Consider the following 14,544-nt stretch of genomic DNA (forward strand, 5'->3'; position numbering starts at 1 on the left):
GTGGCAATTATTTCTAAGTTATCTTGATAGCTCAGTGTGTTAGAACACTGGTTCTTAACATTGGGTTACTCAGGAGTTTTGGACTGCAACTCCCAGAAGCCTTCACCACCAACTGTGCTGGCTGGGGTTTCTGGGAGTTGCAGTTCAAAAACATCCGAGTAACAAAGGTTAAGAACCACTGTGTTAGAGCACCTCACTGTGATGCTGAAGATGGGAGCTCAGCCCCACTATACCTCCTAGGAAAATGTCTGCTTGCGTGGCCTTGGACAAGCTGCCTGATCCCAAAGCCCCATTAGAAGGAGGAATTGGTGGAACACCTCTAGTTACTTGTTTAGGTTTTCCTAAGTCAAAATTGACTTGGCAGCACGTTATGATTGTTATTAATTGTTTATAAGTACTTGAGTCACAATGTAGCCAAACATAAACATTTTTAGATCTCCCTGATTTCAGTGGGAAAAAGAAGAATGTATGCTTTATGTTTCCATTACAATTAAGGAGCCGTGCAAGGCTTTAATGTTTATTATTTTTTTCATGGATTATTTTTTAATAAAAACAAGTTACAGCTGCAAGGTTTTTTGGTTCTCTTTCTCTGATGCTCATTCCTAGCCAGAAATAAAAGTTTGTCTGCTTCTTTGTGCAGTCTTTGATGGCAATCACTGGGTCTGACTGCCTGCTGACTCCACAACATTGGCTGGCAGATGACCTACTGAGCAGACTTTGTCAAGTGCTTTGTACCAGTTGCAGAGATTAATCTTCTCTAGTGTCAGTGATGTACCAGTAATACTTGCCTAGACAATTTTAAAGAAGAATGGCATGAAAATAGATCTTTGGTCCAGGAAGACAGTACTTGTATGGGTGATAAACAAATAGTAACCAAATATTCTTAGATTTTGCTGTTTTCAGTTATAGAATACATGTAGAGTAGTCTCAGGAAAATAATGGTAAATGCCTTTTTGAACTAATTTGTGTTGTTTTTTTATGATGCAACTGATGATTCAAGGATTTCTAAATGTTGTATTATAGGATGTTTAATTTAGTACAGGTTAAGGGTAGAATTGCTTAATTTCACAGGATGTGGTTACCATTTAAAAAGAAAGCCTATGTTTAAGTTGAAAGTAGAGGGACCTTAGGGGCAATTGGCATAATCTCTTGCCAACCCATTATAGTAATATTATTATAGCTTTTCACGTGGTATTTGGCATAGAACTACAGGTTTCAATTGAAATAGTGGTCTTTTATTCTTTTGAACTATGATCCTATCTTTCCCTCTTCTCTGTGAATAACATCATTTCAAATCACTGTAATTACTCATAAGGCAATATACATAATTATTGCTATGATAAATGAGAGCTAATGTTTAGCCTTATTAAATGAAATATTCATGTTTCACCAGAAAAGTGAAATAAAATAAGATGTCCAGCCTTTTGGATTTTGCAGAATTATACTGCTTTGCTTCAGGTGCTGCTTTCTTTTCTCTGTCTCTTGTTGTGTACATGTACACACACACAGTATTCTATCTTAAATCCAATTGCTAGTCCCAACTAGAGAAGACCCATTGAACCAGCTACTAGTAAAAATCCCATTGATGCAAGGGGTCTGCTGTAGCTGGAGCTAGCAATTGAGCTCATGTCCCTATTTTTGGTCACGTTATTGATGATTAGCTCTGATGGGATCCTTGTGTTTCCATATAAGTAACTCTAACCTAGGTAAACCTTCATGTGATGTTGAGTTTGCAAGAAGCTGGTGTGTTTGTCACATACAGTGGCTGGTCATTAATACCAAGTTCTCTTCCTGATGTTTGAGTAATTCTTTCTGAAGAACCAACTTGTTATACAGTATTAGCCTTTGTAATTAAAATTTCACACAGATTGTTTCGAGGTCTTTCTCTTGTACCGAGTGATTTTTTCAAACTTTCCTTTTTAAAATATTTTCACTGTAAAGCATTAAACATTTGTTACATAAACTGGTCAAGCCGTTCTGCGTACATTACATTGGTAGTCTGTGTACAGCCATTCTCAATGGGGCCATATGGCCCCCTAGGGGCCCCTGGAATATTTGAAGGGGGCCACAAACTGGAAACAATTCTTCACACATCACCTTATAAGGTTCTTTATGTGACTTATACAATGGGGACTCAGCCTATATTTCTTTCATATTGTGTTTACGGCCGTGACAAAAAAAAGGTTGAGGGTGGCTGCACTAAATACATAAAAATATAAGTATAATACTGTTTGTCGCTGATGTGCTTCTGAGTTATTTAAACCATAGTTTCCTAGTCCATCTGGACAAGGAAATTGTGGCTTCATACTTTTGCAGTGAACAACAAGATCTGATCTTGGGTAGTGGAAGGGACTGAACCACTTTTTCATGTTTTGGCTGTGATGGAGAGTGGTAGTTTAAGCAAGCCATGAACTTGGCATGTTGAGAATAGGAGGAAGTGCATGGGCAGGCATTTTTTCCCCTCAGGCCAGTTAAACCATTATGGTTTGTTAGTACAAGATTGTTACAGTTTGAATAGTTTACAAATAAAAATCACAAATTTCATCAGGAAACTGAAGAAACTGTATTTTTTGATAGGAGCAGTCTAGTTTATATCCCTGTATGCTATTCTAACGGAGATAAATGTATCCTGGATTTCAGTGTTGTATATATCTAATGCTGACAAGACTCAGTTTTATTTCTCATTAACAACATCTGTTGTGGATGCCGTTCAGCTCTTGGAACATTGCCTGTCCTCAATAATGAACTGGACAAGGGCAAACAAATTGAAATTGAATCCCCAGAAGATGGAGCTGTTGTGTGTGTGTGGGACACACAATTGGATGCCATATTGGGGGATAACTTGCCTAGTCTAGATTGGGTTACACTCCCTCTAAAACACCAGGTTCACAAGTTGGATGCAATTTGGATCCAGCACTGTCAATGGAATGTAATAAATGTTCCCTTCAAATTTTGGCCATGATCAAGACCACCTTTTTTCATCTTAGGCAGATTGTCCAGTTGTGTCCCTGACTGACTGAGAGATCAAGACTTTGATCCATGGATTGGAAATCTTGAGAATTGACTGTAGCAATGCTCTCTATGTGGGGCTTCCCTTAAAGATGATACACAGGGTGTAATAGGACCAGAATGCAGCAGCCAGGCTAATCTCTGGGGCTTGGAGGTTTGCTAATGTCTCCTATATCCTGACCAGCCTCCACTGGCTCCCTGTTAGCTTTTGTGCCAGATTTAAGGTTTTAGTTTAACTTATAATGTATAAAACCCTTCATGGATTGGGACCTCAGTACCTATTGGAGCACCTCTCTTGAAGAACATCAGCCCCTTCAATTTGTTCTTCCCAGACCTTATTATTGAGGGTACTTACCCTGAAGGAAATAAAACCAATATTAGGAATTGGGCATTTTCAGCAATGGCAATCTCCTTGTGGAACAAACGTCTATTAGAAATCAGGTTTTTAGAAGACTATTGAAGACAAGATTGTTTAGGGAGGCCTTTGGCAACATCTTATGCTGATTTTTCAGAACTGTTTATTTGTGGTACTCTTTATTATACTGGTGTATATTTGTTTATGTTGCTATGTTTTACTTAATTTGAAGAGACCCTTGTCTAGCAGACCGAGGCAAAGAGGCAGTTACGAAAGCAGCAAAATCAGGGAACTGGACAGGGGACAGATCGGATTTGTCTTCCGTGTGGAAGGGGCTGTCACTCTCGAATTGGCCTTCTCAGCCACACTAGATGCTGTTCCAAGTCCTCGATACAGAGCACGATACCATAGTCTTTCGAGACTGAAGGATGCCATCGAATTTATCAGGTGTCAGTTTTAAGTCGTCTTTGCTTTTGTTTTTTGTATGTGTTTTTCCCCCTGGTTTTTTCTGATTATTTTAGTTTGATCATATGCTTAATTTAATTTCTGTAACCTGCCCCAAGTAATGTTTCACTTGGGCAGTCTATATACTAAATAAATAAATAAATAAATATTATTCTGTAATGCTGTACTTGGTATTGCACAGACATCTTTATGCTGTATATTTTGGATGGGCAAAATCTTATCTGGAAAGATTTTGCTTAATTCAATAAACAATGTGCTTCCAAACTCCCATGTTATCCAAAGTATCCAATGGGTGGGGAATCCTAAAAAAGAAAAACAATTTGCTTCTGGACTGCTACATTTCTAGATGGGTGCAATCTCAAAATGTGGCCATTTTAACAATGGTGATCTTCTTTTACAACACCCTTTCCAGAAAGGGCAGTTGACTGATTCTCTTTAATTCAATTTGCCACTCTGGGTCTTTAACAGAACTGTTTTGGGGGGATGAAAAGGGGTTTCACTACTTTCAGTTATTTATTATTTTCCTATTTTTGTTCATACTATTTTATGTATCTAATTTTCATTTTGTAGAATTTTGTTTCGGCCTGGTGTGGGCCACCTAAAACATAGACATAGATTATTTTCCCCACCAGATGAGAAAATTGGGATATATATATATAAATATCTCCCAAATATATAAATATTTTCCCAATTTTCTCATCTGGTGGGGAAAATAATTTTAAAACCACAATTGAAAAACATATCAATTGAATCTGAAACAGTACTATACAAATATTTAAAAACATTTCAAGTACAGATAATTTTTTTAAAAAAAAAATTCCCCATCTCAGTTTTCTGCTGACTTCCTAAAAGCCACTCTTAAAAAATGTTTTCAGATACTGGTAGAAGTAAACGAGGGAAGGAAACAGAGGCATCTCCCAAGGAAGGGGATTCCACAATTGAGGAATGGCTGCAGAAAATGCCCTCTCTTGAGTCCTCAGTGGACATGCATGTGGAAGTGCTGGGACAGAGAGAAGACACTTCCCTGAGTATCCTAATACTTGTTATAGGATAATAGATATATGTATCTTGGTTAATTAATTGATCAGTATTGCACTGAACCTTTGCTCCTCCTTCTTGTTAATGATGGCCATGGAAATATACCTAAGACAGTACCTTATGTTATTTTTTTTTACAATGAGTTCATTGTGCATTTTAGCAAGAAGGCAAGAATGTTAAAAACAATATCTCAGCCTGGTACTATATAGTCAACCCTTAGTGTCCTCTGACACTTGGGCCAAGTCACTCTTCTGTCTGCTTCCTTTATCATGTAAATTCATGAGGAAAGTCAGTGTGATCCAGCCACATGTCTTCCTGTGGTTATGATACTTTGGAAGAGTTGTTGCCAATGGAATTCACTGCAAGTTGTATTAATGTACCACATAGATCACACTGATATTTTCTTGTGTGATTGCACACTCAAATGTGGTTGAGAAAGCACGTAAAAGAGACTGCTTGGGTAATCAGGCCCTTTAGAGGTGATACCCTTGGGAGAGTTCAGTTCCATCACGGTAAGCCTTAGCTGATAATTAGGAAAGACAGATGGAAAAGAAGCATAAAGAATAAGCAATAGAATTGGAAGTAACTTTAAAGAAGGGGAATGGCTAAGTAAGGAATACGATGTCAAGAAAACAAGTGTTAAAATTATGAACCAGGAATGGATGAGTGTTAAACTGAACAGTATAACCCAAACCAAAACAGATAGTCAGTGAACTAGGATGGGAGAAAATGGTTTTTCAAAGAGCCAACACCCAAATGTTTAGTGGCATGCGTGCAGGAAATACAGCATTCGTTTTAATGTTCGTAAATGTTAACAGACAGATTTTGGGCACTGGGATTATTTCATCCCAGCAAATACCTTGAGAAAAGCTGTTTTCCAGGACACTTCATAAGAGACCTGATTGATAGATTGGATCCTCAACTACAGCCATTCCCTGAGAATTTCCTATGGGAACCATATTTGCATATATCAATCAGGAAATTATTTTACATTTTTGAAATTAATATGATGGATGTTCTTTTTGAAATATTGAGAATGTACCAGAGTTTAAGGACATAGTTTGCAAGTAAATGTTGGTGTCCATGCAGCTATTATCGCTTTTTATCTTCCTTTTTAATGTCCTAGAGAGTCAAATTATATTTGATAATTAGGAATTATGGCAAACACATTTTTATTTTGTTCATTAGTAAAATTAATCTGGGACCAGAGTTTGGGGAGAGAGCTCATACTTGGCATGTGAAAAAGTCCTCCGCTTCAGTGCCTGGCACCTCAAATACTACATGATGACAACACCTCTGTGTGAAGCTGCTGCCAATCAGAGCAGACAACATTGGTCTAGATCAGTGGTTCTTAACGTGGGCGATAATGCCCCCCAGGGGGCGATTTCATTTTTCAGGGGGGCGATAGAATGAAAAGGAGTGGTGTGGGGGTGCTGGAGCAGAAGGGGGCGGTAGGGGGGCCCTGGAGCAAGCCAAACCTGTTACGATGGCTGCAGCCTTTTTACAGTGTGCATGAATATATAATTTCCTCCAATCTTAATTTAGTTTCAGAGTTTTCGTCTTGAAATTTTTAGTTCCTGCATTGTGGTTTGTTTTTATGCCCTTTTTATATTTATTTTTGCATCTTAAAATTCGCTTGCAACTAAATCATTAAATGTTTTTGGGGCATTTCATTTTCTTGGAATTGAATTTTGTTTTCAGGGGTCATTGGATTTAATTGTCATAAATAGACAGACAGACAGACAGACAGACAGACAGATAGATAAGAAAGATATCATCACCGCGGGGAGGGGGGCGGCGATAACTTCCTCAATGGCTCAAGGGGGCGTTTCTTTCAAAAAGGTTAAGAACCACTGGTCTAGATGAGAAAATAATCGAACCCAAGATAGTTTTTGTGTTTCTAGAAAGCATGCAAGGAAGTGTTAAATGGTTTATTGACTTTAAAGAAGTTCTGAATTTAAGTTAAATTCAAGAAAAAATAAATCAGAGGAAAGAAATGTAGGTTCTTTCCCCATAATATATATTTATTTTTTATTTATTGATATAATGCTGAAAGCATTTTCACACACATTCTATTTATTCCTTAGAACATGCTTTAAGGTACATCAGTGCCCTAGGGCAATGCTGGCAAAAATATGCTTTGACCTACAGCTCCTTTCCACCCCAGCCGGCATTACTGGCTGCAAGACAGCACTACTGATTGGTGTGGGCCAAGTTGTGTAGAGGGCCAAAGGTTCTCCACCCATTCCTTTGAGAAAGCTGTTTGTTTAACGTTACCCAAAGAGATAATTGCTGGTTCAGATTTCTCTTTGGCTGCTGCCTAGCTCTTTGCTCATGCTTTTAACCACTATATTATTCTAGGTTCTTGTGTAATTTCAGGCATCATTATTCTAAGATATGTGAATTTTTGTGATACTTGATCTGAAAGTACTTCTCTGTATATTGGAAAATAAAGGAAATGGGTAAGGTACTGAACAAAAAAAATATAACACAGTAACTAAAGATTAACACTGAACTCCTTTTACATGCAACAGTTCACACACAGGGGAACAAAAACAACGTGAATCCTACAGGCAATGGTTAAAAAAATATTTACTGTCTTGTAATGTTAAAATATTTTATCGAAACAATTGCAGTCAAAAGTAATGTCAGTTACTGAAAATGCAAATACATGGAAGATGAATTTATACAGGTGCAAGTCTAAGTATCTTACAAAAATATTATTTAAATGAATACATAATACAGTAAGCGCACACACTTGATTATGATTAAAGAGACAGGTCTGCATGTTAGTTCTGTATGTAGTTGTAGGTCACATGCAATGAACTCTCACATTAGGACTGTCCCAAGTCATTCTCGCTGGGATGGGATATGTATAGTTATGTCAGCACAGCATGGGAGGTTCAGTTAGAGACATTACTTACTGTAATCTGTGCCTGTCGTGGGAGTGGAGTGGCTGTTGGTGTAATAGTGATGCTGCTGGTGATTTTGTTGATAGGTTTATTTTGTGTCCCATTAGTTAATGCTGGAGTTCTGTTATCTTGCAGCGGGGTGCAAGGGCTGATGGTTTTCGTTGCATTCGGAATAGTTTGAACGTAAGGGCTCCCTAAATGAATATGTATTTTATTATCCTCAGTAGTTATCACACTAGAACTGGAACTGTTCGATCTTTGAAACTGCCAAGAGGACTGCCGTTCAGGAGATACTCTAAAGACAGCATGCTTGTCGCCAATTTCCAGAGGTTCTGGTGAAAGTAAATGCTCAGGGGAACTTGAAGAGCTTGTCAGAGCCAAAGGGGACATTGTCCTTTCAGGTGTTACAGGTGATTCAGGAGTTTGAGACCTAGCAAAAGCAGCCATAGTAAGAGGCAAGAGGGTTTGCTCAGGACTCAAGTGACCATCAGCTGATTTAGATTTAACAGGAGTTAAAGATCCATTTTGAATTATGGTTATCCTTTGCTTAGGTGTGCCACAGTTGGGTATCACAGCTGTACTAGTAAAAGAGTGAGAGCTCTCAGTAGTAGGGCTTGTTATTTCAAGGGTGGCTGTGTTTTGTCCATGGTCAGGAGTAACCTTTATATGAAGAGGCTGGCCTGGTGTGTGACTCAGAACTAGGTTTCCAGGCTGAACGCAGTTTCCATTTTGTTTGGCATGGACTTTCCCATTTTGAATATGACCTTCTTTTGATTTCATCCAAGGTATCCAAAGTTTACTATTATTTACTGCATTTGCAACAGAGGAAGTGCATTTGAAGGAGACGGTCTGTTCATCATCATTGTCATCGTCTTCATTATCACTCTCTTCATATAAATGTCCATTTATGACAGCCCGCTCCAAAGGAACTAAGCTTTTGTAGTCTGGTGGTTCATTATCTAGCGGTTCTGTCTGTACTTCCTTAGAGACAACCTGCAGATCAGAAATTCTCCTTCCATTGAGACTTGGTCTAAGGCTTTTACTGAATCTCCTGTACCTCTCCAATTCTTTAGAAAGGACTTCCATTTCTCTTCCTAAGTCTTTGTTTTTATTTTCTTGGTGTGTAAGTTTCTTCTGTAGGATTCTGTGGTCTTCTCGTAGATGACTTATTAAATCCTCTGTTGCCATGTATTCATGAATTTTTTCTTTCAGCGCATCTACTTCTCGTGAAAGATGTCCAGATTTGGCTGCTTCTTCCTTGAGTTTTCGGAATAATCTCTGCTCCTGATTGCATTCCGTTTTTTCTGCTAATTTATACCGAGCCAGTTCTCTTTTCACAACTTCAAGTTCCTCTGAGAGAAATCTGGCTTTTTCTTGTTCGTTAACATATCTACGTTCTAAAGATTCGAATTCATCTTCTGTTTTCATGAGATCATCTTCAATGGCCTTCATTTCTTTAAGTTTGTGTTTGAGTCTCTCAATTTCTTGAGCCAGTTCTTTAATTTTGTTGTTTTCTTGCTGTAAAGATGGGCTAGGTTTTGCTGTTTCCTTAAGTTTGTTTTTAAGAAACTCTTTTTCTATGGCTTCTAGGGACTGAAGCTTTTTCCTTAACAGATTCATCTTGGAGGAGAGATCATTTCCTTTCTCTTCCTCTGCTTTTAGTTTGTTTTTTAGCTCATCTCTTTCTCTTGCAAGAGTGGACATTTTTTCCTCAGCATCAGTCTTAGATTTTAATGCTTTCTTGCTTTCCTCTATCAGTTTTTCTGTGACAGACATCACCTTTTTTTGCTCCAGCTGAAGTTGTGAATTTGAAGCCTGTAGTTTCTCTTCTGTTTGTTTTATTTTTTCATTCATTGTTTTCCTCTCATCTACCAGCATCACTGTCAATGATTTCAATTTAGTCAAATCTTCCTTAAGGGTCAGCTCTGTTTTTTCCAATTTACTTTCAATGGCTTCAAGCTCTCCCATACGAACTTTTAGACCATTTAATTCCTGTGTCAACTGTTTTGTTAACATTTTCTCTTTTTCGAGGTTGGATTTCAACAAGTAGCATTCTTGCTTGCTCTTGCTGAAGGCATCCTCTAGTTTCTCAAGTTCCAAAATTCTCTTGTTGAGCTTATCAACTTCAGCTTTAAAAGCTTTACTCTGTAAGGCTTCCTTTTCTAGCTTCTTATGAAGCTCCCTGCATTGGTCTTCCATTTTTATGAGTTCTTCATCTTTTCCTTCCATCTCAAGCAATCTTTTCCTTAGTTCCTCGACTTCAGACATAATGGAAGCATTCCCACATTCCCCTCTACTTATTTTCTCTCTCAGATCTTGCAGTTCTTCTTCTGCCTTTCGTAAAGACTTATTGGTTTCCTCAAGTTCATCAATTTGTCGACTGAGAGCTGTTAGTTTTAAGCGCAGCTGGCGATTCTGGCTCTCTTCATTGGTTAATTTAGCCATGACAACCTCTTGTTCTTGGGAAGCCTTACTGGTTCGAGATTGAAGTTCTGCTTCTAGCCTGAGAGCTTTCTGCTCCTCTTCCTGAGCTTTTGTTTCTGCAATAGATAGTTTCTCATGTGCTTGTTCTGCAGTGAGGGTTAGGTCCTGGATTTTTTGGCTTTGTAAGCTTAGCTGTTCTGTAAGTCTCTGTTGTTCATCCACGACCATTAAAGCAAAGGATTTGAGTTTTGTCAGCTCTTCCTTCAGTTTGTTTATTTTCTTGTTGTTTTCTTTCTCTTTTTTTGCCTGATATGCAGTTTCTTGTTCAATAATCTTTTTCAACCTGAAAGAAGGGAGAAACACATTTTATTTGTGACAGTATTTCAGATGTTACAAAATAGTAACATTATCTAGATCATAAGTAGGGAAATTGTGTACTTTGTTCTAGAAAGCATTTTGATAAATACATTTCTTGAGTGGATCTTGGGCACTTTTGGTAATACTCAGTCAAAATGTTAGAAAGATAAACCTTAACCCCTTTCCTTTTTTCTTTTTAAAACTTTGGTATGGATGGTAATGTCAATTATAAATTGTCTTGGGAAGGAAGTAGAAGGTAGAATACATCCTGTAATTTCATGTTGCTGTTTACCCTTTAATTTGCCATGTCTCATAGGCATATTTGTGGTTCTGGCACAAATAAGTCTTAAGACTTACTGCCTTATTTCTTCTAAGTTAGCAAAGATAATATTTTCAGTTCTTTCGGGAGTACTTCTTTCATTTTTCATGCATCAATCCTTTTGTTTTACTCTAAAGGGAAATACTAGTTTTGGTAATTCATTTGGGGTTTCCCTACTGCTGGATAGCTCAGTGGTTTAGTTCGATTCCCTGCTGTGCATCCTTGACAGGAGCTGCAGTTGTAAAATGATGATGATGAGTCTTATGTTCCTTTTTTGGCATTCCAAAGCCCCTATAACTGTTAAAAACTGAGAAGCATGTCAACGGACAATCAATATGCCATAAAAGCAAATGACACTACAATAAAAAGAAAAGTCATCATTAGTCCTATGCAGGCACTAGTTTATATTACCACATTTGTGCAGCCCAGTGACACACAGCCACAATCCCAAAGTCTATGCCCATAATCCCTACAGAAGCAAGCTTCTGTAGCAACCCTAACCAATGAAATCTACCAAAATATGCTCCTTTAATGGAATAAATACATAGTAAATTAAGAAAATATTTTTTAAAAAATCAGACAGAGAGGGACTCCCCCTGGGGTGGGGGCAGAATAGCAGCAGCAGCAACAGTAAACGTACACACATAGTCCTCTCCCAAAAACCAAGAAAAGCAACCAATCAAAATCTTCCCACAACAAGAACTGCTAGAATATGGGAAGATTTCTCTTGATGACTTCTTTTTATTTCTTTGAGTCCTGCAGGCTGAAGCAGGCATGCCAGGCAGCAGCAAATATAATCAAAAGAAATGGGGGGGAGGGGGCCCCTCCAAATCAAGGGGAAAAGGGAAAGGACCCGAGATGGAAGCTCAGCAGGCCATATGCAGGCTGGCCAGCCACAGTCCATGATGAAGGAGGGCAGGAGGAGCTCAACACAGTAATTCTACAAGAAGGAATCGACTAGGGAAGGAACACTCCTCACTGGCTTTCAGACCCTTTACAGATTCCAAATTCCTGTTACCTCCTCCTGTCTGCTGACAGTCTTCTCTGTGATGCTACCAGATGAAATTTTTCTCATGTGATTTAATATACAAAGGGTAAAAGAAAGGTTACATGGGAAGTGGAACATGTTAAATTGGATATTTTGTGCACCCCTCCTTGATAAACACAAATAATTCATGTTTAAGAGTGTCTCTTTCATCAATCTACAAAAGAACACAAAAGATTTAAAAAAGAGCCTCTTTCATGTTTGGGTTTTTTTGTTTAAACATAAAAGGCTCATTCCTATTCTGTACCTGGAAAATCCTATAAAGGTTTATGATTCACATAGCTGAATTCTTGTGGAAAATGAGTAGTGGCTACATGGGGAAATGCTTATCTCCTGCACAGCTGGCTGAGGGACGTCATCTGAATATAGGATGGGTTTAGACTGAGATCAAAGGGGGAACCATCTGCTGTTAAATTTAAAATGCTCCAATGCTGGTGAAGAATAGCACTCTGTGTGTGTTCAGAAACTTTTCGGTGTCTATTCTTGGGTCCTCCAAATACATCAATTAGCCCATCGACCTGTTCTTTATAATGGAAACTGTTCCCATTTATTGGAATTGGCTTAGTCTAAAAAGATTTTATTTTCTGTAATTTGGCATTTTTTTAAATATTCTTAATAAAATATATATTTTATACCTCTGTGTGCTTTTTAAAAGTGTGGTTGGGAATGATGGGTTCTTAAGTCAACTTAGCCCCTTGAAGTTGCTACTTATAGATTTTCAGAATTTTTGCTATTTGAGAAACAGCCTTTATCTTCTCTGCATGGCTGGTATCGGTTGTGGAAGAAGGGGAATCATTAATCTTGCTGATCCCAGGGCATGGTTGGCAACTGCTGGTTGACTCAGGCTTCCAGGACTTGGCAGGTCTGGCTGAGTTTCTTCAGGGCTTTGGAGGAACCTGGGGCAAGCAGGTGCATGTGCACACAGGGAAACCTCTTGGAGGCAACTGCCATTTTGCTGAGGTACAGGAGCAGTTATGAAGAAAGCCTTCTCTGGTGTCCTTATCATATATGCCTGGATGTAGCATGACGAAGGCAAGGCATTTTCTTAAGAGTCTAGGCAGGTTCATATGGGAGAACAGAGTCTTTCGGATAGCTTAAATTGAAGTTATACATAGTTATACATATAACCAGTATTTTGAGTTGTGCCCGGAAACAGTCTGTACTGGAAGTCTTATATTACCAAAGAAGAAGCTATAGTAGTCTGTTCAAAACAACACAGAAAGGAGTCTTACTTATTTTGTTTTCACTGTGTTTCCATAATGTTTTATAAGCTTCTTTAAGGGCTTTCTAGAGACAAAGGTTGGCTTATAAGCAGTTGAATAAAAAACTATGCCCAGGTTTTGTAAAGTAGTGTAAGGTACCCACTAATATGGATAGTGTAGTAGCTGCAATGTTATATTAGGTCTCAGGAGGGCACGAGGAGCTCAACACACTTAGGATTTGAAACTCACTGGGTTAATCACACATTCACACTCTAGCTTACCTCACAGAGATGTGAAATTGAAGTGGGGAGAAAGAAAATTGTTTTACTGACTTGAGCTGCTTGGAGGAAAGGCAGGATATAGAAATTAAATAAATAATCCCCAGACTCTAGTTATGCCAATGTTAGGGATAGACCAGTGGTTATATCAGTAGAAGAATATTAATTTTATGGGGACAAATACGTAAGCAGAATTCTACAGTGGACCCTCTACTTATGGAATTAATCCATATTGGAGCGGTGGCTGCAAGTCGAAAAGTCTGTAGGCTGAATCTCCATTGACCTACAATGCATTGAAAACCGATTACTCCCATAACTGGCAGTTTGTATTCTATTTTTGTTCCATTTTGGTTTTTTTCTGGTCTGTAAGTCGATTCTCCGGCTGCAAGTCGAATCTAAATTTTGCAGCCAGAGAAGTCTGTAACTCGAAAAGTCTGTAAGTCGAGCCGTCTGTAAGTCGAGGGTCCACTGTACTAGCATTCCTAGTTTGTATCAATTGTACAGCATAAAAGTAATATGGTCAAATAAGCTTTACTTTAAACTGTTTTTGTTATGTACCTTCAAATTGGAACTGACTTACAGCCACTCTAATAAGGCTTTCAAGGTAAGTGAGATATTAAAGGAGTGTTTTTTTACCTGTTCCATGCCCCCAGTGAGTTTTCATGGCTGAGAGGGGATTTGAACCGAGTCCTCCTGAGTCCTCCTCTGTCAGTCTATTCATTACACCACAGTGAGTAAACAGTTCTTTGCTTTAAATCAAGCGAACATCTTGATTTATGTGGTTGGAGCAAAGTGGCCAAGCTCCTCTTGCACACTCCACATATGATGAGTTTATCACATTAGTATATCATACATCTACTTTAAAACAGCAGATGAAATGTGCAGAATAAGGAAGAAATACTATAGAGAAAAGCACTGCAATAAAGTGTATAAAGACAAAATTATCTGAGAAGTAGGTGTTTAGAGCTAGTGGAAAAGCTACTAGGTATAAAAAGATGCTTTCATTAATAAACAATATTTCCTCTTTTCTTTAATGAAACCTCATGATCTCTATGCTTCCTCTGAGTCTTTGCCACGAGGTTAATTTTAACTATTGCCATAGCTACACAAACAAAATACTTCTGTCAGTTTCACTCAGCT

The 14,544-nt window shown here is 38.3% G+C and overlaps 2 protein-coding genes across 3 annotated transcripts in view; one reads left to right on the forward strand and one right to left on the reverse strand.

Moving 5' to 3' along the window:
- CMSS1 (cms1 ribosomal small subunit homolog) overlaps positions 1-14,544 on the forward strand; it is a 224,092-nt gene that overhangs the window by 9,871 nt on the left and 199,677 nt on the right. The gene's annotated exons all lie outside the window — the stretch shown is intronic.
- The window catches only part of FILIP1L (filamin A interacting protein 1 like), a 197,017-nt gene that overhangs the window by 4,894 nt on the left and 177,579 nt on the right, over positions 1-14,544 (reverse strand). For both annotated transcript variants that reach the window (XM_020784960.3, XM_020784959.3), the window contains one exon: positions 7,792-10,546. In XM_020784960.3, coding sequence (XP_020640619.3) covers positions 7,792-10,546 — 2,755 coding nt within the window. The remainder of the gene's footprint in view (positions 1-7,791; positions 10,547-14,544) is intronic.

Source organism: Pogona vitticeps, chromosome 3 (genome assembly GCF_051106095.1).
Source record: "Pogona vitticeps strain Pit_001003342236 chromosome 3, PviZW2.1, whole genome shotgun sequence".
NCBI lineage: Eukaryota > Metazoa > Chordata > Lepidosauria > Squamata > Agamidae > Pogona > Pogona vitticeps.